Here is a 21,221-nt window from a genome sequence, read left to right as displayed (position 1 = left end):
GCAGACCTGGACAGGTTAGACAAGTGGGCAGAAAACAACAGAATGCAGTTCAACAAGGAGAAATGCAAAGTGCTGCATCTAGGGAGGAAAAATGTCCAGCACACCTACAGCCTAGGAAATGACCTGCTGGGTGGCACGGAAGTGGAAAGGGATCTTGGAGTCCTAGTGGACTCCAAGATGAACATGAGTCGGCAGTGTGACGAAACCATCAGAAAAGCCAATGGCACTTTATCGTGCATCAGCAGATGCATGACAAATAGGTCCAAGGAGGTGATACTTCCCCTCTATCGGGCGCTGGTCAGACCGCAGCTGGAGTACTGCGTGCGATTCTGGGCGCCGCACTTCACGAAGGATGCGGATAATCTGGAGAGGGTCCAGAGAAGGGCCACTCGTATGGTTAAGGGCCTGCAGGCCAAGCCCTATGAGGAGAGACTAGAGAAACTGGACCTTTTCAGCCTCCGCAAGAGAAGGTTGAGAGGTGACCTGGTGGCTGCCTATAAGTTCATCGGGGGGCACAGAAGGGAATTGGTGAGAATTTATTCACCAAGGCCCCCCCGGGGGTTACAAGAAATAATGGCCACAAGCTAGAAGAGAGCAGATTTAGATTGGATATTAGGAGGAACTTCTTCACAGTTCGAGTGGCCAAGGTCTGGAACGGGCTCCCAAGGGAGGTGGTGCTCTCCCCTACCCTGGGGGTCTTCAAGCGAAGGTTAGATGTGTATCTAGCTGGGGTAATGTAGGCCCAGCACTCTTTCCTGCTTATGCAGGGGGTTGGACTCGATGATCTATTGAGGTCCCTTCCGACCCTAGCATCTATGAATCTATGAATCAGGAAACTTCTGAAAGATGTCTGAAGAAAGCCTCATCCACCACTTCCTCCTGGTCTGGTGGTCTATAACAGACTCCCACCATGACATCACCTTTGTTTCTGCTCTGACCCTGACCCAGAGGCTCTCAACAGGCTTATCTCCCATTTCATCCTGGAGCTCTGAGCAATCATATAGCTCTTTTACATGAAGTGCAACTCCTCCTCCTCTTCTACCCTGCCTGTCCTTCCTGAACATGATAGTGTTTATTTGTACACATCCATGGCAGTGCTCCACTCATGCGAACTATTCATAGATTCATAGACATTAGGGCTGGAAGGGACCTCGGGAGATCATCGAGTCCAGCCCCCTGCCCAAAGGGCAGGAAGTCAGCTGGGGTCATAGGATCCCAGCAAGATAAGCATCCAATTTACTCTTGAAGGTGTTCAATGTAGGTGCTTGAACCACCTCCGCTGGCAGACTGTTCCAGACCTTGGGGGCTTGGACAGTAAAGAAATTCTTCCTTATGTCCAGCCTGAAACGGTCTTGCAGGAGTTTGTGACCATTTGACCTCGTCATCCCCATCCTGGTGGTCACCCCTGATAAACTTATAAGTGGCCATCAGATCACCCCTGAGCCTGCGCTTTTCCAGGCTAAAGAGTCCCGTGGCTCTCAGCCTGTCATCGTAAGATCTGTTTTCCTGACCTCTGATCATGCGCGTGGCTCTCCTCTGGACTCTCTCAAGCTTCTCCACATCCTTTTTCAATTGTGGAGCCCAAAACTGGACGCAGTACTCCAGTTGTGGCCTCACCAAGGCCGAGTACAAGGGGAGAATGACATCCCGGGATTTGCTCGAGAAGCATCTATGGATGCACGCCAGCGTTTTGGTCGCTTTACTAGCCGCAGCATCGCATTGCAGGCTCATGTTCATCTTGTGGTCAATGATGACCCCCAAGTCTCTTTCTTCTGTAGTGCTAACCAATGTAGCACTGCCGAGCCTATAAGGGTGCTGCAGGTTTTTCCTCCCAAGGTGGAGAACCTTGCATTTTTTGGTGTTAAACACCATCAGGTTCTCGTCTGCCCATTTGCTGAGCTTGTCCAGGTCAGCCTGGATCACCCGCTTATCTTCTGGCGTGGATGCTTTGCCCCAAAGTTTGGTGTCATCGGCAAACTTGGCCAGTCCACTCCTGACTCCAATGTCCACATCATTAATGAAGATGTTGAACAGTATGGGTCCCAGGACAGAGCCTTGAGGGACCCCACTGGTCACAGGGCACCATGATGAGTGACTGCCATCAATAACAACCCTCTGGGTCCGACCATGAAGCCAGTTTCCCAGCCAGCAGATCGTGGTGGAGCCAAGGCCACAACTGGGCAGTCTGGCCAAGAGATGATCATGGGATACCAGATCAAAAGCTTTTTTGAAGTCAAGATATATGACATCAATCTCTTCTCCCTTGTCCAGGTGATAGGTCACCTGGTCAGAGAAGGAAATGAGATTGGTCAAACAAGACCTACCCGCAACAAACCTGTGCTGGCTGTCCCTTAGAATGTTAGCCAGGGCCAGTCCCTCAAGGATGGCCTCCTTAATAAACTTTTCTAAGATCTTCCCCAGGACAGAAGTCAGGCTAATGGGCCTGTAGTTAGCCAGATCCACTCTCCTCCCTTTCTTGAAGATCGGCACCACATTGGCCTTCTTCCAGTCTTCGGGCACTACACCAGAGCGCCAGGAGTTTTCAAAGATCCGTGCCAGGGGCTGGGCTATGACGCTCGCCAGCTCCTTGAGTACCCTGGGGTGCAGATTGTCAGGGCCAGCTGACTTGAAGGTATCCAGCTTCTCAAGGTGTTCCTTCACGAGGTCAGCATTGATGGAGGGTAGGGGATCCCCCTCACCCGGATCTCCCTGTCCCATAGCAGGCATGGGCATCCCATGTGACTGATGAAAGACTGATGCAAAGTACCTATTTAATAGGTTGGCTTTTTCCTGGGCGTCAGTTGTCAGTTGCCCCATCTGGTTTAGCAGGGGTCCAACGTTGGCCTTGCTTTTCCTCTGGCTCCCCACATATCTGAAAAAGGACTTTTTGTTGTCCTTGATGCCTGAAGCTAGTTGGAGTTCAGTTGGAGCCTTGGCTTTCCTGCTTTGGTCCCTGTAGGACCGGACCAGCGCGGAGTAATCCTCCTTGGAGGTGAATCCCGTCCTCCATCCTTTGTAGGCTTTCCTTTTTAGCCACAGGAGGTCCGCTAGGTCTCTGGAGAGCCAGGGGGGCTGCTGTGCCTTCTTGCTGCCTTTCCTTCGTGTTGGAATAGATTTAGCTTTTGCACTGAGGATCGCTTCCTTGAGAAGCAACCACTCTTCTTGAACTCCCATCTCCCTGGGGTCATAGTCCCTGAGGGCCTGACTGACTAGCCTCTTGAGCTTGTCAAAGTCGGCTTTTCTGAAGTCAAGGACTTCTGTGTTGCTGACTGACTTGCCAGCTTTATGGCGGATGGTGAAGGTGATCAGCTCGTGGTCGCTGTCACCCAACTTCCCATCGATCACTAGGTCACCCATTAGGTCGTCCCCCGTAGCCAGTACCAGGTCAAGCAGCGCTTTGCCTCTCGTTGGCCCACAGACTTCTTGAGTCAGGTAGAGGTCATCCACGCACGAGAGAAAGCTTTGCGCCCGCTCAGATTTAGCTGAGTAATCTTCCCACGAGATGTCCGGGTAATTGAAGTCACCCATGACAACCAAGGTCCTGGAGCAAGCGGCCTCAGTCAGTTCCCGGGCGAACTCCTGGTCAAGCTCAGGACTTTGAGTGGGAGGTCTGTAGTAGACTCCGATCGTTGTGTCCCCTGTGCCGAATTCCCCACGAATTTTTACCCAGAGGGTCTCTAGCTGTCCGTGCCAGTCGCCAACATCAGCTTCCAGGGACATGTAGCTTTCCTTCACATAGAGAGCTACACCTTTTGTCAACACGATCCCTCCTGTACAGGGTATAGCCCTCTATACCCGTGGTCCAGTCATGGGTGAAGTCCCACCAGGTCTCCGTTATCCCAATGACATCATATTTCTTTGCACTGAGTAGGAGGACGAGCTCGTCCTGCTTGTTGCCCAGGCTCCTGGCATTAGTGTACAGGCAGGCAAGTGTGCCCTTGGGGGGTCTTGCCTTGCCCACAGATTGTGCCAGGGCTGGGGCAGGGATGGGCTCCCTTAAGTGCCCCCTTAAGTGCCTTGGTCTGCTGGCTTTGCAAGGGCCGTTCAGCGGGCCAGCAGGGGCAGTAGTCCCCCCATCCCCCAGCGGGCTTAGTTTAAAGCCCGGTGGAGCAGGTCAGCCAGCCTGGCTGAGACGAGCCTCCTCCCCAGGGGAGAGAGGTGGAGGCCATCTCTTCCCAGCAGCTCACTGCCTCTCTCTCCAAGTCTCTGTTATTCCAGTTACATCCTAGTTCTGTGACTGTGCAAGTACTTCCAATTCTTCCTGCTTGTTTTGCAGGCTCCATGCATTTATGTACAGGCACCTGAGGTAACTAGTTGATCATCCTGATTTCTGAAAAAGTCTGAGAGCACCTCCCCTGCTCACTCTTCCTCCAGGTCTCCCACTTCCCCACCTCACCTCTGGGCTTTGGTCTCTATCCCCCAGCAAACCTAATTTAAAGCCCTCCTCACTAGGTTAGTGAGCCTGCCGGCAAAGATGCTTTTCTTCAACAGGTGGATCCCATCTCTTCCCAGCAATCCTTCTTCTTGGAAAAAGATCCCATGGTCAAGAAAGCCAAAACCTTGCTGGTGCCACCACCTGCACAGTCAAGTGCTGATCTGAAAGATGCACCTGCTCCTGCCTTGGGCCCTTTGCCTTGATGAAAGAATCAACGGCAACACAACCTGAGCTCCAGACCCCCTTCACCCTTGCACCCAGAGCCCTGTAGTCACTTCCGACTTGCTCAGGGTCTCCACTGGCCGCATCATTGGTGACCACATGGATAAGCAGCATGGGGTAGTAGACAGAAGGCCGGATGAGCCTCAGTAGTCCCTCCATGACATCTCGGATCAGGGCTCCGAAAAGGTGGGGGGGGGGCCACAAACCAGCCTAGGAACTGCCCTTTGAATTGCCGGCAAACTGCTTAACTTGTTTGCAGACCCTATTTGCTGGCTCCCGGATAGTCTAGGGAGTCTTCTTTTATACCTACTGGGCCTGGATTGGCTCCCCTCCCTTGTTAGGGCTTCTGTTAGGCCCAGGAAGCAATCACTCAGCAGTCAGCCATTACTCCCAGCTTCTCAGAGCACATCCCCCAAACACACACAGCCCACCTCACAAACACTTAGCAAACCAAAGGCACAGGCAGCTGGATCACTTACCTTCCCTCGGCAGGATCTGGTGCAGGGCTTCTCTCTCCCTTCATTTTCTTGCCCCCAGCAACTGCCTGCAAACTGCTTACCCTGTTTGCAGGAAGTCACCTAAAGAGTCCCCTTTTATATCCTGCTGGACCTGGACTGGCTCCGCCCTCTCATTAAGGCTATAGTCTGACATCCCTCTATAATTTATAGTCTACAGTTGTCTAACATTTACACTATAAATCTGTGCCCAATCTGTGCATTATGCAAAATCCTAAAATCAAATGTTCATTATTTAATTCAAATCTAGTGGACTGCATTTTCATGACTTGAAATAAATTTCTAATAATGATGGCTCAATTCTGTAGTCCACCACCACACTGAAGGAAACCTTACATGGAGCATTCTTTACCTTCTTTTCAAATACTTGCAAACTCATCACCAACTTGATGTTTTTGATTACCCTACACAATTACTAACCCTTCTCTTATCTTGCTTAGACAATTATGTTACTCTTCCCAGTTTCTCACAGGTTATAAAATTCTACAACCTCTTTGATGGGCACTAGTTTCCCAATTATGATGTCAAGATACTGACATCAAGATATCTTTGAGAAACAAAAACCTTGGCTACATAAACTGGCTCCATGAATGTTGAGCAAAAATTAATATGTATAATGAAAACAAGTTTGTTTCCTCTTTTTCTTACTGCAAGACCCAGAACTAGTTTAAATTTAGTAGACTTTAACAGATAATGGAGTTGGACTGGGGGGGAAGGGGGGCACACAACCCCCAAAATCTGATTTAGTAAAAACCATGTTCTACTCAGAAAGTCAGACGGATGTTGAGAAGTGATTTTTAATGCATCGTGTCTGCTACTAAGGGCACTATTTTGAAAAGAAGCTTTAATACACCCTGTGCATTAGAATTTTATCATTGTAAACCAACATTAGAAAAGACTGCCATCGACTTAAAAACAAAAAAGACATTCTTATAAGTGGAAAATCAATCACCAAAACCACTAAATGTCACAGCTCAACATTCCAGGGAAGCACTGATAATTGTTAGTTATACACTGCACAAATGATATATGTCCTCAGTCAAGGAAGTAGGTGCCAGTTTTTAGGAAACTGTACATATATTGATTTTACATTTATTTAACGTAGCCGTTGTAAGACACTTTATTCTTCTGATAAACTATGATTGCTTATCAAAAGATTCTATAATTCAAGAGAAACATTCATAACGTGTGTGGAAATGAAAACCACCAGCCCACAGGAATCATGCCCACAAAATCCAATTTTGTGGATTTATAGCAGAAAAGCATTAAACTACTGTCTTGCAGGAGCAGCAGACTAGTCACTGAAGTATAACTGGCATAGCAGTAATGATTAAGGTGACATGTCCTCCTGCCACAGCTGTTAATCAGCTTAATACGAGTTACATTATTGACATTCTTGTAATTACTTTTCCTAAGGCACATTTGTGCAAAATATATTTGACTTTAATTATGAGTATTCAGAAGTGAGCCCATTTCATGAAATGGATGTTAAGTGTGGGAATTCACTGCACAGATATCACATGGATCTAAAAGTTAAGATCATGAACACTGCATACTATCTCTTAAAATATGTAAATGGTTTACAGTTGTACCTTGCCATCTTCTGAGCATATGCCCATATGTTCTCCGCTTTCATCAAGGCTGATCTGATTTATCTTCACTTGGCTCTAGATATATAAAAAAAAAAAAAGCACATAAAACTTTCAGAAAAGGTGCATCAATGATCAAATACCCTGTTTTTCCCACTCAAGATTTAAATAATAAAAAGTGGTTGAGTGTTTGAGCTGCATGAGTTCAAGAAAAATAAAAAAGGTCTTGCTGTAACAATGCTAAGATAGACCTTTGTTCCCAGCCGTTATGCTTAACCCAGAAACCTGACATTTTTCCTAATTACCTATTCCAGGGACTTGGAGCTGTATGTAAAATGCCATACCTCTCTCTAACTCACAGGTTTGAATCTGTATACTACATTCTCATTATGAGGCTCTCACAGGTAAAACTCTATTAAAAAATGTTGGAAAACAATATTAATAAAACAGCATAACATTTTTTCAGAGTTGTTCCAAAAGGATATGGCAATTATTTTCTTGTGAAAAATTAGTTCTAACTTTTCACTTCCATATTTAACAGCAGCTTCAAAAGTTAGTGTTAGAAAGTATTTCAGCAACAGTCATATAACTATACAACCTATACCTTACTGTTAAAAGGTAGTTCCTGGGAAGGGCATCAAGAATATTTTTGCTAATTTTATCTCTACTACTCTTTTAAGATGATTGTTTTCTTCTATCTGTAACCCACAAAGTTACATAGCACTTAACACTACCTTAACTTAACAGAAATTGTTGCCCTGATATCAAGTACTGAAAAGTATGCACAAGAGTATTTAACTAAGATATTTAACACTATAAGAATAATCTCAATATATCTGACTATGCTATAGACCACGAAAAAATTCTGATCACCTGAATAATGATTTTATCCCCTGTATTATCGAAGTTACTATAATTTTTCTGTTATCACTTAAGGTTCTAAACACAGATTTTAACTTTAAAAACTTTGCAGATTAATCAGGAAAATGTAAATACCCTGCACACAAATGTATGCATGTAACTGTTACTAATATACTAAACCCAACAAAAAGAACTGTACTGCACTACTACTGGGAAGGGATAAGTACGTAATTCCAGCACTGCAAATATTGGCAAAAGAGGAAGCATGCAGGTGTTGCAGCCTGCAGCTGCCCCTTCATACCTGCAGGCAAACCAGGACTGACCTGGGTACCCGATGGCCACAAGGAAATGCTCCCTACACCTTCCACAGTTCAGTGTCATTCTGAAGTTAAGCCACGAAAAATGCCCTCTGCCATATATTTTAGGCATTTCAAAATATGGGGTGAGAGGACCAGGTTCTCTAAGATCAGAGGGAACAAAAAGGGGTTTATAATCTTTTTTGCTTGTTTATACACATATGTGTATATATGTGTATGAATATTATATATACACATTATATATGAATATTACATATACACACATATTCATGTATATACTCTATATATTACATATACATGCATATAGTACATAACATATATAAGTATATTGTATACATATATAAATATTTATATACGTATACACTGTGATGAGTAATATATTGCACATTACATATATGATGATACATGCAATACATTATGGGCATAATGGGCAATAGGTTGGAGGAACTTCAGACATTAGTATTCACCTCTAAATCCAGTTATTCATTTAGACTTGTGTTAGGCTATATAGTTTCATAGTTAGTAGGGTCGGAAGGGACCTGAGCAGATCATCAAGTCTGATCCCCTACCATGGCAGGAAAGAGTACTAGGGTCAAATGACCCCAGCAAGGTGTTTGTCTAGCCTTGTCTTAAAGACCCCCAGGGTAAGAGCCAGCACCACTTCGCTTGGATCTTGGTTCCAGATCCTAGCCGCCCTGACAGTAAAGTAGTGCCTCTTGAGGTCTAATCTGAATTTACCCTCTGCCAGCTTGTGACCGTTATTTCTAGTCACTCCTGATAGTGCTCGGGGGAACAGGGACTCCCCCAATACCTGCTGGTCCCCTCGGACTAGTCTGTAACAGGCCACTAGATCCCCCCTCAGCCTTCTCTTGTGCAGGCTGAACAGGTTCAGGTCCCATAGGCTCTCCTCATAAAGCCTGCCCTGCTGCACCCTGATCACGCAAGTGGCCCTCCTCTGGACCCTCTCCATGCTGTCCACTTCCCTCCTGAAGTGCAGCGCCCAGAACTGGATGCAGTACTCCAGCAGCGGCCTGACCAGTACAACACAGAAGGGGAGGATCACCTCCTTGGACCTGCTTGAGATGCATCTGTGTATGCATGACAAGGTGAGGTTGGCCTTCCTGACTGCATCCCCACACTTCCTGCCTATCAATGACGACTCCAAGATCCTTTTCTGCCTCTGTACTGACGAGAAGCGAGTTCCCCAGCCTGTTGGTATGGTGCTGGCTCTTCCTCCCCAGGTGCAGCACCTTGCACTTGTCAGTGTTGAAACCTATCCTATTCTCGTCCCCCCACCCCTGTAACCTGTCTAGGTCCAATTGTAGCTTATTCCTTCCTTCTAACATGCCCGCATCCCCCCACATCTTAGCGTCATCAGCAAATTTGAACAGGGTGCTTTTTACCCCCTCATCCAAGTCACTGATGAAGATGTTGAACAGTGCGGGCCTGAGGACCGAGCCCTGGGGGACCCCACTGCCCACGTCCCTCCAGGTCGAAAATGACCCATCCACCACCACTCTCTGGGTATGGCCCTCCATCTGACTGGAGTAGGTGTCGACACCACAGTCCCCCAGTTTCTTAATGAGAACAGGGTGAGAGACAGTGTTGAAGGCCTTCCGAAAGTCCAGAAAGACTATGTCCACTGCTACCCCTGCATCTAAGGATTTGGTGACCTGGTCGTAGAAGGCCACCAGGCACTATATATTATTTTTTAACATCAGGTGCCATACAAGAATAGAAGAGTGTCCACATCTGACTGTTTTAATTTAACCATTAATAGCAAATATTGAAATTTTAGTAAAGATAATACAAACAGGTTGTGTATTTCTCTCACTCCTAGTTTTTACATTAAGTTTTATGGCAGAATTTCAAAAAAGTCAAAACTTAAAAAAACCCAGCAACTGAAATAAAGGCCCATTAGCCAACTACAGGTGCTGCAACTTTATTTTTATAACAAGATTTCAGCTGAACTTCTTGATGATATTTTTTTCTTTCTTCTTTTTCTCTCTCTCGCTTTTAAGAAAGGGAACAAACTTCCTGAAAACCTATTTATGTGTATAAAGAGGAGGAGCTTCTCAACAATAACAGACATTTAGGTTTTGCTTGTATAGCACAAAGCAATCCTACATACAGATATCGGAGATCTGCACACACTAGCTCTGGAACCAGAAGCACTATAGCCACATCAGGATGGCATTCTGCCCAGACTGATGAAGCAATATTGGTTCTGGGACCCGAGCTAATATCTCCATGTGTTGCTGCACTAAGCTATGTAGTAGACATGCCAGCTTGTTTGGAGCTAGCACAGATACCTTTATGCAGCACTGCACTGTACCATTGAGAAACATCCTCAGCTGCTACCTCATTAAATCTGAAAGAAAGATGACATTGTGCAGGCGATCCTGTGCATTTGTATTTAAAGTGACTACCTTTCAAATTGCTTTATTCTGATGGAGGGAAAAAAAATGTAAAACTTGCAAGCTACGTGCATCATCTTACAAAAAAAGTCTAAACATTATAACTAATGGGTTGAAACTACATTTGAATATGGGCATTAAGAACGTAATGTTAATATCAGTGCTACTCAATTAATAATACTCATCATCATCATGCTCAGTGCCATAACAACTGGGATGGGACATTTAAGTGTGCAAAAAGCATCAGTGATATTCATAATAGTTTGCACTGTGATGAGGAATATATGGTGCTTAGATTGTAAACTCTTCAGGACAGGGACCATGGCTTATTCATTTGTAAAGTGCCAAGTGCACTTATGGCACTGTATAAATGCTGTTAGCCCAAATATTAAAAAGCCGCGCAACAAAAACAATATGCTTTAACTCTGGTGATAAGTAGGAACCACTGCAGTTATGAAGGACTCCACAGTGAAATGATTAACCTGAGAACAAAATCAGAATTTCATAAAGAAAGCATGGTAGTTGTTGGGGGGGGAAGGGGGGGGGAAATGGAGGGTGGAAATGTCTTCAGCTGAATTTCCATTAGCTGCAGTTTTATTTCTGATGGAGACACATTTGGAATTCTGGACAATATAAGTAAGTTTGACTGTTCAAAAAAAAAATAAAAAAAATCAAAAAAAATCAATAATGTCAAGCTGACACTATAGAACAAAAAAAATGTTTCCTTAATGGGAAAAAAGTTTAGGCAAGGAAAGAGGCCAGTGGGCATCTTACACATATAGGTTTGATACAAGCTTTTGCAAACCCTACATTTGAAGAAAAAGTCAAGTAACTGTCAACAAATGCACCTCACACAACAATCAATTACTTAAATAAAATGCTTGAAATAAACGCACTTAGTATGGATTATGTCAGCTCTTCAATTAGGAATAAATTCACAGCCATTCAAAAAGCCTCTTTTAATTGTGTTGTGTGTGGCAACTCTTTCTCCCCTGACACTCATCATCAACCCACCTTATACTATCAGTCCCCCAACGGTGGACCTAAGAAATCAATCTGCTAATGTATAATTTGTAAAGCTCCTCTGACTAACAAATGGATAATTGATTCTTTCACAAATGCTACATCCCCATGGATATGAAGTAGAATGAATAAGAAACATAAGACTGGATTTTACTCCAATTCTGTAAGAGATGCAATATTTACAAGCTAGAAATCTAAACATTTTAATAGCTGCCTGTGACTTCATGCCTTTTAGCCACAGTTAGCAAGCAAACAACAGACACATTAAGAGTGTGAAAAGCAAAGTAGTGTTCAATAATACTTGAAGTAAGATGAGCTTGCTATAAGAGGCACCCATTGATAATACACTGAAGATAAGACTGCACAGAAATGCTGCTTACTGAAAGTATTTTCTTAAATTTTTCACAGCTAAACAAAAAACATAACCTAACCCAAGGTATGGCATCCTGTATACACTACCAAAAGAAAAATATCTATAACCTTTTATACAATAAAAGATGATTGTCATTCCTATCGCCACGCTAACAGATGACTAATTAAAATTGCCAATGCTGCATCTATAGCCATGTCTTGCCAGTCACTCTGCAAGTTCAGTGTTAAAAAAAAGTCAAACTGATTTGTCTCCTGGTTTTGCCTACTGATCAGTCATTAACATCAGAGGCCATCACCGTGGCATCTGGCACATGTAACCAGATGTGCTCAATAATAACCTATTTCCTACTACCCACAAGCTGATTTTAGATGGTAAGCCCTATGGAACAGAGAGAATCATTTTCTTTACGTTTGCATTCGTTCCCAACATTGAGGCCTTTAATTTGATATCAGTGAAAAAAATAAGAAAAAGAAAGTAACCACCCAATATACTCCTCTCTCCCCCCCAAATCTCTCTCTCTCTCATAAATGCTCTAAATAAACTTCATGTAATGGCAGAAAGCTTACAATATAAAAAAGCCAGGTCTTAAAATACAGAGAAACAAACATGTTGCCATAGGTAAAGAAACAAAATAATATGCTGAATTCATAACTTTCTATTCTTAATATAAAATTAATTTACTGATAACCAAAACAGTCCAATGGGAGTAGTGTGAAGGAAGTGAAAATTTGCATTTACTGTAGTTTTTGAATCCGTCATCTTCCAAATAAAAACTCAGAAGTTATACTGGATGTGGGGTGCAGGGGCTGGGGGGGGGCGGGAATAGTAACTGTATCCGAGTTTTGAATAACCCAATATAACCCATTATTTTTTCTGTAGGGAGGCAGTCTTTATCTGCAAAAAAAAAAATTAAAAAGAAAGATCTTGAAAGGTTATCTAAATCTAAAATAGGATAAAGATAAGGAATCTCGTAGTCTGGTATACAAGCTAAGGGAAACAGTGAGAAAGATAGAAAAGCCTACAGTGATTTCAATATTTTCCACTTCAGTGATTTCCTTAACCTTGTTTGTAAACTACAGGCTCAAATAAAAAACCATCCAAAGAAACATTAACAAGGGATCTCTCCAAGTCTGGAACAGTGTTAGATAATCAAGAGTGTTTGTCCAAAAAACATAAAATTAAAAAAATAGATAGAACAAGACACTACTACTGGAAATAAATCTACATGGAAAACTTGCTGCTTTTTAGTAGAGCCTACCTGCTAACTTATTTCTGACAAATGGGGTTCCTAGTTGATTACGACATGGTTACGTTTATATCCTTGTAGACCACACAGCTGCCTAAGCCACAATACTCCTCGAGTTCCATGCCATGTGGAGATATTCAGGCCAACAAAAACTTAAATTCTTCATCCAGTATCTACCTTTGATCCCACTAGGCTACTAAGTTTGGATGCACTTTTTGATCACTGTTAGTAGAGAGAAGCCATGAAAGTATAATGCGTCACAAACAAGCCTACAGAGGAGATCAGGTGCTTTGGCAATGCCTTAGGAGGAAGGGTGGGCAAAATATAGTCCATGCATGGAGGAGCTTTGTCTGGCCCATGGCAAGTTACCTGGTCCCACCTGGCCTAGGCACTATCTGGCCACGATGTGTCTTACCAACCCCTGGGCACACAGTGGGGCTGAGGCAGCTCTGTGGCTGGACTAACTTTCCAGAAGGTGGCCACCCCTCCTGACTGCCACCTATCACTGGCCCCAGCCCCGTGGTAGCAGTGGGGACCAATGCTGCATAGCCCCAACCCGCCCCACACCCACTCATGCTAAATAGTGGCAGCAGCAGTGCCAGCCAGGCAGAAACTGTTGCTCAATGTGCGGGAAAAGCTTTCTCTCCCCCATGCACACCCCACCATTCCCACAAACCCTCCCCCACAAACCTCACCCCCCAACACCCCTCCCCACAAACATGCACCCCCCCCCCACAAACACACCCATGAGCCTCTGGGGGAGCCCTGCTCACTGCTACACTCCCCCAACACACACATGCACCCATACCCTCCCAATCACACCCACCCCCCACAGCCACTCTCCCCTTCCAAACACCCCACAAACCCCATACCCACCCCACACACACTGACATCACCACAAGCACACCTCCTCACAGGCCCTCGCATACGTACTCTCCCACCTACATCCACGCATCCCAGTTACACACAGATCTCCCCACAAACCCCACACCCACCCGCTCATACCCCTGCAATATACAAGAGTAAGACTTCATTTTGAGTTATTATGCAATCACTTCTATAAACATGATGCAAACACACACAAATCAGGACTTTTTTTTTTTTTAATAAAATTAAAACTTTCTGGATATTGATTTTTAGCATATAATTTTTTTTTTTTTTGGGCGGGGGGGAGTTATAAAGTTTCAAGATGGCAAACCCCCTTTCCAAAAGGAGTACTTCTGGGGTGAGGGGAAGGACTTTTCTTGGCAGAAGTCAGGAGATGGGGCGGGACTTCTGGTCCCAAGATGGCAACCGGGGGGCAGGTTAAGGGGCGGGGCTACCCTTGCAGCCAAAGCTTGTTAAGTGGCCCTGCAGCCAAAATAACTGCCCACCCCTGCCTTAGAGGAAAAGGCTGCAGCCTTCCAAGAGATTGTGCAAGTGTGATAAGCCATTACAAAGTAGAAAAAAAAATGTAATACAATTGGAGTCAAGCTTCAATCAACTTTCACTGGAATAAATTTACTCCAGTATGACTAACTGAATAGTCATTTTGGAATATAAAATTCCTTGACCCACTACTGCAGTGGTTTTCAACCTTTTTAAGACTCAATGCACCCTTCCATAACTTTCCTGAATTGAGCATCACCACATTTCAAAGTAAATTTATTTATCCTAGGTCTTACACCTCCTTGCAGCGGGGTCGAGGAAGGAGGAAGAACAGCTGACAACAGACTGCACTGAAGTAAGTGTAGGGAGGAAGAGTTGGAAGGGAAAAGCCTCAACTTTTCTCCTCATTGGAGCCTGCATTTAATCTTATCTCCTCGTCCCCACACCACCCTTCAAAGGCTTTCATGGCACCCTGGTTGACAATCACTGGGCCACTGAATTAGGAACTGGGCTTTGATAACTATCAAAACAGCTCTAAAAACATTTGAGGGACTTTGAACAAACTTATTCTGAAAAGAGGTTACAGGTTAATAATTGTCACTTCATTACACTTCTCCATAGGTGTTTGTAGTATTCCTCCCAGACGGTGGAAAATGAAAGTCTCCAATTATAAGTAAATCACAAGTCACAAAAGTGACATACAGAAGAAACCTACAGGGTTTATAGTTTGCCAGGCTTTATAGTTCACATTCCTGCCACTGCAGCACTTCTCTCTACAGATTCATTTTTCTGATCCTTTGACTAGCCTATTATAATGGGTCTCAGAGAAACAGGGCTTCCACTACTTTCCTCAGTACTTTACCAGTCTTCTACAACTGGAAGATTTCCTAGATAGTCCCAGATCTCAACTCTGTTCTTTGCTAGTCAAGTAAAATAGGGAGCAACAGCCTTGGCATCAGTGTTTGGGAGTGTTTTCAGCAATAAGGCACTCCCTTTCTTAACACGAACCTAAAAGAACTGCATCGCTCCCACATTTTTCAAATTTATGGAGCAGAAATCTGGTAGTTTCCCCAAGAAAACAAGAGTAAAAAAAGATCATATTAATTCAGATTTTTTTAAAATTAAACTGGGTGCCAAATGTTTGGGGAAATAAGTCAGAAGTGCTGGAAGAAGTAGCAACCAATCCAACTGAGATTCTCCAATATCTTCTTCCCTTTTCCAATATCTAGTTGACAACAGTGAAAGCAGGAGAAAATTACACTTCTTACTAACAATTTTGTAAAAATACATAAAAATAAAGAAAGGATTACTTTTCTTTGGAGAATTTCCAAATAATTCTGGGAGAGACTGGAAACTTAGTTCACTTCAAAATGATCTAGTTTCTATCTTCTTTTCTTAACAAGAACAGCTATATAGCCTCTCCCAAAATTCAGAAGAACAACAAAAAAAAGTCATAAACATCTCTTACAGACCAGATAACATAGAAAAACGTCTTAAAACACAGTGTTAGCACTTGCCACAGAGGGCAGTCAACTGGAAAGTACCCCATCCCAGCTGTCCTCACAGAATTATGGTCTGATCCTGCAAGGCACTCAATTCCCTCAAATATACTAGTTTGGCAAGTCAAACAAAAAATGTGCAAGCATTAAAATATGAGCAAGGAGGTGAAAGTGACCATTTGGAAGGACTTGGAGGTCAACTGCAAATTAGGGGCCAGAGCCAGCGCACACTGAAGACAACTTCGACAAGCACTGGATCAGGAAGGAGTTTTGCTCACCTAGCCAATAGTAGAGTTACTAGAGGCTCTCCAATACCAGACACAGTATAAGACTCCTTACCTACACACACAGTCTTATTTTCCATTTATCTTCATCATTCATATCTACCATATTTCAGACCTCCTAGCTTCAAAACTCTATCATCATATGTCACAGGAGCACCAAGGTGTCCTGCGCCATGTAAGTAAAAGGAACCGAGCTGCCAATCAACAGGGCAGTGCAGCTGTGGGTTGCTATGGCAACCAGCCGGTCAGGTGACCGGAAGGGGGCAGGGCCAGGCCCTTAATAACAGCCCAGGCCAGAGCCTGACCAGTAGTTCCCTTCCGGCTGCCACAGGAGCAGGAGCTCTGTGGCTGAGCTGAGTGGCCGGAGTTGGTGGTTGCAACCTTACCACGCGGACGGGCTGCGATGATGCCAGGGATGAGAACACCCTAAAGGGGGATAGGGTTGGGAGCCCTAGAGGGGCTTGGAGTTGGCCTTAGGAGCAGGGAGGCTCTATGTTGTAGCCAGGTGGCTCAGGTTTCGGTTACAGTTACACCAGAGGACCGGGTGAAGCTGTAGGGGTGAGAGGAGGCCTCATGGGGGCTCCCCAACAGCTTGGGGGTTCCCAGTGCCCAGTAGGGGCACAGTGCCAGTGGGGCACAACTGTTTGCGCTGTGCACAGGGGTTTGGACCCCAGCCCAGGAGGGCGGCAGTTTGCCCAGTGGGGCAAACAACCCAAGAAAGGGTCAAGGGGCCAAGCATGGCTACGGCCACCTGAGCCCCAAGCGCGGGAACGCACAGCGCGAGAGTCACAGTATAGGCCCCAGGGTGTCAAAGTTGTGGCAGGCGAGAATCCGAGGGTGCTGAGTCCACCTTACATGACGGTAGGGGGCGCTAGGGAGTACATGGCCGCTCCTAGGCCCCACTCCCTCACATCATAAACAAATGTTTATTAGTGGTAAACAATATCAGCTGGTCTGTATTCTTGAAATGAAGGACTGAATTTTCAAGTCTTGAAAATATGCAGGAATAGATTTCCAAACTTTCTCTTACATTCACTTCCTTGTGTAACAATGGTGCCAGTGGTGGAAGAGGAGTACACCTCTTCAAGACTATTTCAGCTGTGAATCAGCTTGAAAAATGAACTACTCTCAAGATACACTTCTGCCCCTCCCTTCCCTCCTCCCCACCCCAGTAGTAAACACAGGATAGTAGCCAACTTGACTTAAGTTAATATTCCATCAGGATTGAAAACCACCACCATACTTATTTAAAAATAGATGACAGGGTGCAAGTCTTATTTCCCAAAAGGGAAATTATTTTTGGCTATACATAGTTCATCACCAACAACACTTTCCCTCTTCATGTTTGGTTCATCATATTATGCTGTTGTGTCACTCTTTGTTCTTAATAATCCAGCTATAAAACAAACAAACAAAATTAAACAAAAGGGCCTTTGCTCCACCATTAATGTCACCTTGTATAACAAACACTGTCCTTTGCAATACAGTTGTTTTTGACTTTCTAATGAGGACAACATTTTCTAATGCAAAATAATATTTTATTAATGCCAAAACTCTGAGGAATTCTGACATGAAAACTGGTGTTATTTTAGCATATGTGCACATAAGCGCCCTTTACTCCTTATACTGGAAACTGGTATTTCCTTGTGTATAGATGCGATTTAACAAAAGGAAAAGAGCTCTGAGAATCAGCAGTAGACTAGCTTCTTAGGAGCCAATCCTTCCAAAATCCTTCCTATGCTTTTAAAGGTTGTTAGGATTTAGAAAGCACACATCTATGTAATAAGTCTTTTCTCTGATAAAAGACTACATCAACGATTACTCCTACTGCAGGGAACACTGTAGCCATCTCTTTCACTGACCAGTAGTTCAGCTACACACCAGCAGATGGGCCTTTGGCCCCCTCTACAAGTTACAGGTTTCCTACAATTAATTGGTTAATTGTACAATTACCTTGACACCAGCTATATGTGCTTGTACCTATCATGCCATAAAAAGCTCCAACCAGCTATAAAGTTAGACCTCAAAAACCTGTACTAACTTTATAGCTGGTTGCTACTGAGCTTTGATTTGCAGGTGTAGCTGGGTTTCCCCTGGGGCTGGGAACCCACGGACTGTGGCTACGATCTTGCAGCCTTGAGAATGCACAAAAAACTCACAGGACTAGGACATCACAGCCATAGGCAGTGGAAGGCTAGGGCTAATGGGGCTCAGCCCCACCAAATGCAGGACAGCAGGTACAGCCTCAGGTCAGCAGGGTGGGAAGGGGGGCATACGCAACCAGGATTGCAGCCCAGCATGTGAAATCACTGGCTGCCCAACACGGCAGGCAAGTATCAATCTATTCTATGAAGAGGAAGGGTCTGGAGGGATGCAGATTGAGGCCCCCACAATGAAGAAGGGAATAAGGCACAGGCAGAAGGGGCTGGGGTGAGCGGGGCCCCGACCAGGCCAGGTGGTGGAACAATTGGAGCCTGGGTGGTTCACCCAGGGGCACAGGGAGATCCCACTCCTGCGCACACCCTGGCAGAGTCCCAGTGGCACGTGCCCCCCAGTCTGTATGTGGGGCAGAGGCAGCTGCTGCTGCGTGCTGGGCTTTGCTCCCTGCTGCAGCTGTCCCGCAAGCAGCACAATGCCACATGCCTGCTGCTACCAGACCGCACCGTGCCCCCTGCCCACCTAGCAGTGGGACGCACATGGAGCTGCACTAGTCCTGGGACAGCTGCAGCAGGAAGCAAAGCCCAGCAGGCAGCATCAGCTGCCTCCACCCCATGCAGATTCGGGGGGCGGGGGGATTGCCCTGTGTCCCCTGGGCCTCCACCAGGGTGCATGCAGCAGCAGGAGCCCCTGGACGAACTGCCCAGGCTCCGACTCACCCTAGCTCCTGCTCCTGCCTGTGCCTCACCACGGGTGCCTCGATCTGCACCCCCTTTCTCCTGCCCCACTCCTTCCCCCACAGGCTTACCTACTGAGGGGGGGACATGCACTTGTGCTTAGCCACTCCAAATATTTTTTTTCTCCCTCTACCTCTGATCACAGTTACCATGATCTCCCAGCCCCAGAGGTTTTACACACCCCTGATAGTGGGAGATTATCTCCCAGACACAGAGGTACATGCAGCAATAAGGCATGATGGAATTTAATGCACAATTCCCACCATGCCCATGTAGTGGCATGACAGGAAGCATGATCGTGTGGATCATGCCTTGGTCCCTTTACACCTTTACTTGCATGTGTGGAGGGGGCCTTAGACACACAAATGGCAGAGAAGATGCACTAGAGTTTCAGCCATGGGAAAAGGACATGACTATTCAATGAATAATTGCCTTTTAACAACTAAAGCAATGACAAAGCACTGCTTGCACTTAGCTAGAACAGCTTACTCCAAAACAAGAGGGAAAATTTAGAATGGAGAATGGAGTGATTGAGCTAGGAAGCACACTTGTTAGGGTTGCATACTAACAAGTGAAGATGTAGGAGGGGCAGGCAAAATACAGTCCATGGGCTACATCTGGCCCACCAGGCCATTCTATCTAGCCCACGGGGCCCCTAAAACTTTCAGAAAATGATCTGCATGTGGCTGCTTGTCAAAGATGACAAAAGCACCAGTGGCAGCAGGACCCAGTGGCTGAGCAGCAAGGCCCACCTGGACCTGCCCCTCCCCCAGTCCCCAACTGGAAGCTTCTGTGGCTTCTAGTCTGGTGACCCTTTGGCTGTTCTCTGCCCTCCCTCCAAGTAGAAAGTTGGATAGGATTGGATGGAGGGAGGGGAGGAAACCGCAGCAATCAATCCACACTGCGGAAACCAGGCCGAGCTGGATCCATGCTGCACCATGCAGCATGGAGTTGGCAGGGCCTGCCTGGCCAGGAGGCAACGGGGAGAGTAGAAACCACCATGATCTTCCCACACCATGGAACCCACACCAGGCTGAGCTGGTTCCATGTCACACCGTGAGGTTCCAGCCATGCAGCTGGGAACTGCATGTTGCAGGCCAGGGTGGGCTGGAGCCACAGCGACAGGTGGGCAGGGGCCAGAAGCAGTGGTGAGTGAGTAGGGGGGAGTGGCAGCAGTGGCAGGCAGGCATTCCTAAGATGGTGACCAGGGGCCAGGGTTATCCTTGCTGCCCTCCACAGCTCACCAAAACTCATTAAAGTGGCCCTCCAGTCAAAATAACTGCCTGCCCCTGAAGTAGAGCATAGTTCTAATAATATTAGCTACTAACAAGCTCATTGTAGAAAGCATGGAGTAGAATGTAAAGATTAGGGGTGCACCAATAAAGATTTTTTAGGCAGATACCAATGCCCAATTATATCAGACATTTATATTGTTAACCGATCAAACTGTTGATATGTAAGCCAGGCACCTTGGAGAGCAGTATCTGGCTGGTAAATCTGTTGGGGCATAAGGGCAGCGGGGTGCAGATCAAGGCCCTCATGGTGGGGGAGGGAGTCAGGCTAGGGCTCAGACAGAGGTAGGCACTGACCAGACAGGGCAAGGGTGGGGCATGGGATGGAGCCATGAGTGGCTCCCGCCACTGCATGCACCTCTGGGGGAGGCATGGGAGCTATGTACCCCCTGGATTTGTGTGCATGGTGAGAGTAGGCTGCCTGCTGTGGGCTGGGTGGGGAGCACTGGGCTTTTCCCAGCAGGATGGGAGTTGGGCTGGGGCTGCGCTTGGGGTGGGCAGCAACAGGAGGGGGAGGTTACAGGGGACTACAGTGAATTTTGGGATGTCTGTAGCCCCACCCTCCCAACGTCACCACTGCCCGCTCCAACCATAGCCCCAGCCCAACCCCCCCAACCAGGAAGAATCCAATGCCACCTCCAACCCTAGCCTGCAAAAGGCAGCCCACCCTTGTCCTGTACACAGATCCAGGGGGCACATGCCCCCCATGTCTCCCTTGAAGGTGTGCACAGGGGTTGGAAACCACCCCCACAGCCCACAAACGAGCCACTCGCAACTCCATCTCACACCCCACCAATCCCTGGCTGGGCAGTGCCTGTCTCTGCCCCTGCCCCACTCTCACCCACACTGTGGGGGCCTCCATCTGCACCCTCCCACACACCCCTTC

At 46.0% G+C, this 21,221-nt stretch overlaps 1 protein-coding gene across 2 annotated transcripts in view; it reads right to left on the bottom strand.

Moving 5' to 3' along the window:
• VPS41 (VPS41 subunit of HOPS complex) overlaps positions 1-21,221 on the bottom strand; it is a 160,037-nt gene that overhangs the window by 100,027 nt on the left and 38,789 nt on the right. For both annotated transcript variants that reach the window (XM_090050094.1, XM_090050095.1), the window contains exon 5: positions 6,765-6,839. In XM_090050094.1, the coding sequence (XP_089906220.1) occupies positions 6,765-6,839 (75 nt within the window). The remainder of the gene's footprint in view (positions 1-6,764; positions 6,840-21,221) is intronic.

The sequence above is a fragment of the Crocodylus siamensis genome, chromosome 5 (genome assembly GCF_052110815.1).
Source record: "Crocodylus siamensis isolate JL-2025a chromosome 5, ASM5211081v1, whole genome shotgun sequence".
In the NCBI taxonomy this organism is placed as follows: Eukaryota; Metazoa; Chordata; order Crocodylia; family Crocodylidae; genus Crocodylus; species Crocodylus siamensis.
This window is presented reverse-complemented; position numbering and strand designations above follow the sequence as displayed.